The sequence below is a fragment of the Brachionichthys hirsutus genome, chromosome 1 (genome assembly GCF_040956055.1).
Source record: "Brachionichthys hirsutus isolate HB-005 chromosome 1, CSIRO-AGI_Bhir_v1, whole genome shotgun sequence".
NCBI lineage: Eukaryota > Metazoa > Chordata > Actinopteri > Lophiiformes > Brachionichthyidae > Brachionichthys > Brachionichthys hirsutus.
In genome coordinates, this window is record NC_090897.1 from 422,488 (window position 1) to 425,155 (window position 2,668).

General features: G+C 55.7%; 1 protein-coding gene across 1 annotated transcript; it reads left to right on the forward strand.

The window, feature by feature from the left end:
• Positions 1–296: 296 nt before the first annotated feature.
• LOC137894974 (putative uncharacterized protein ENSP00000383309) lies at positions 297–1,559 on the forward strand. Its single transcript, XM_068740453.1, has one exon. It carries the CDS (start codon positions 297–299, stop codon positions 1,557–1,559), a length of 1,263 nt encoding a protein of 420 aa, XP_068596554.1.
• The last annotated feature ends 1,109 nt before the right edge of the window (positions 1,560–2,668 follow it).

Here is a 2,668-nt window from a genome sequence, read left to right on the forward strand (position 1 = left end):
GTGTGTGTCACTAAGCGTTAGCGCAGCGCTGCAGAGAGGATTCGGCTCTGCTTCCTGATTCTTCAGCCGTGCATTAATGCTTTCTGGTGTCAGAATCAGTGACACAGCGCAGACTCGCCTCACAATAGAAGCTCCGCCCAGCTGAGCCTGCAACAAGCACCAGTAACACAACGAGCAGAACCGAGACCACAAGATGCACCCTTCACCTCCACAGGCCACAACACCGCCACAGCAGCGACAACGACACAACACCGCCACAGGAGCAACAACGACACAACACCGCCACAGGAGCAACAATGACACAACACCGCCACAGGAGCAACAATGACACAACACCGCCACAGGAGCAACAACGACACAACACCGCCACAGGAGCGACAACGACGCAACACCGCCACAGGAGCAACAACGACACAACACCGCCACAGCAGCAACAACGACACAACACCGCCACAGCAGCAACAACAACACAACACCGCCACAGGAGCAACAACAACACAACACCGCCACAGGAGCAACAACGACACAACACCGCCACAGGAGCAACAACAACACAACACTGCCACAGGAGCGACAACGACGCAACACCGCCACAGGAGCAACAACGACACAACACCGCCACAGCAGCAACAACAACACAACACCGCCACAGCAGCAACAACGACACAACACCGCCACAGCAGCGACAACGACGCAACACCGCCACAGGAGCAACAATGACACAACACCGCCACAGCAGCGACAACGACACAACACCGCCACAGGAGCAACAACGACACAACCCCTCTACAGGAGCGACAACGACACAACACCACCACAGCAGCAACAACGATACAACACCGCCACAGGAGCAACGACACGACCCCTCCACAGGAGCGACAACAACACAACACCGCCACAGCAGCAACAACGACACAACACCGCCACAGGAGCAACAACGACACAACACTCCCACAGGAGCAACAATGACACAACACCGCCACAGGAGCAACAACGACACAACCCCTCGAGAAGAGCGTCAACGACACAACACCGCCACAGCAGCAACAACGACACAACACCGCCACAGGAGCAACAACGACACAACACCGCCACAGCAGCAACAACAACACAACACCGCCACAGGAGCAACAACGACACAACACCCCCACAGCAGCAACAACGACACAACACCGCCACAGGAGCAACAACGACACAACACCTCCACAGGAGCGACAACGACACAACACCTCCACAGCAGTGACAACGACACAACACCGCCACAGGCCACAACACCGCCACAGCAGCAACAACGACACAACACCCCCACAGCAGCAACAACGACACAACACCCCCACAGCAGCAACAACGACACAACACCGCCACAGGAGCGACAACGACACAACACCTCCACAGGAGCGACAACGACACAACACCCCCACAGCAGCAACAACAACACAACACCTCCACAGGAGCGACAACGACACAACACCTCCACAGGTGCAACAGCAACACAACACCTCCACAGGAGCAACAATGACACAACACCTCCACAGGAGCAACAACGACACAACACTTGATGAAATCTGGATTATCACAAACCTCAGAGGAGCTGCAGGAGTCCAGGAGGAGCAGAGAGAGATGGAGAGGACAGGAGGAGTTGGACAGGAGAGAAGGGGAGAGTCCCAAACTATGGGCTGCCATCCAGATTGAGCAGGAGGAGGAGCACGGAGCCGTATATGGCAGAGGGGAGGGGTTTAGCTGCAACAGTACACGGAGAGGGGGTCGCCGGGGTGGGGGGGCTTCTGCCAGTCACACAAACACGTAAACAGCTAACGACTTTCTCCACCACCACAAATTTTGGTTTTAAATGAGCAGTTTAAGATTTTACAAATAATCGCCTTGTAATTTACGCTGTAAAAGCAAAGCTACAGCCAACCGCCAGTTAGCGTAGCTTAGCATAAAGCATGCAGCCTCTGCTGTTTGTCCGGTCACCTCACAGTAACAACAGGAAGTCTCATTCTTGAAACACGATGCAACTTACTTAGGGATCTTTGAAGATGCTAACCGTTAGCGTTGCCTCGGGTTTTAAGGCTGCTGCACACAAATAAGCACACGCCCCTTTAATGCTGCTGTCATGCACACACACACACACACACATTCATCTCCATCAGACTGAGCGTCCCACAGCGTTGGTGGGAGTTACACGCTCTTCCTCTCTCGCTTCCTCCTCTTCCTCTGTGGGTGGCCAGGATTCTCCGTTTAGCGCCGGTTAGTGACTTTAGACTAGGAACACTAACAAAGTCTACGTAGCGCCTCGGCCCGCTGCGTGGGACAGAAGCTATTTCAGGCGAGCAGAACTGGGTCAGGGTGAGGTTCAGTTCGGACTCAGTGGATGGAGGGGGTCATTTTCATTCCAGCCGTTCAGAGCAGATAACCGACAGCACAGACAAGGAGGGGCCAACCCCGTCTCGGGACTGTTCTCCCTGGGCCCCGCCCCTGCACCTGTCCACGCCATCACCACCGGTCTCTGTTTGCCAGGCCTACCTTTATTCAGGTGCGTGTTGGCTGCTTTGGTCTTGTCACTGAAGCCCTGGCTGCGGCGGTTCCCGGCGGAGGCGATCGAGCCTCTGGGAGGGGCGTCGCCACCGGCCGTGGACGCCCTCGCCGAGGGGCCGGGAAGTCTGAT

Bases quoted from the DNA above. Each gene is read 5' to 3' on its own strand.
- LOC137894974 (XM_068740453.1), top strand. From the start codon at position 297: ATGACACAACACCGCCACAGGAGCAACAATGACACAACACCGCCACAG.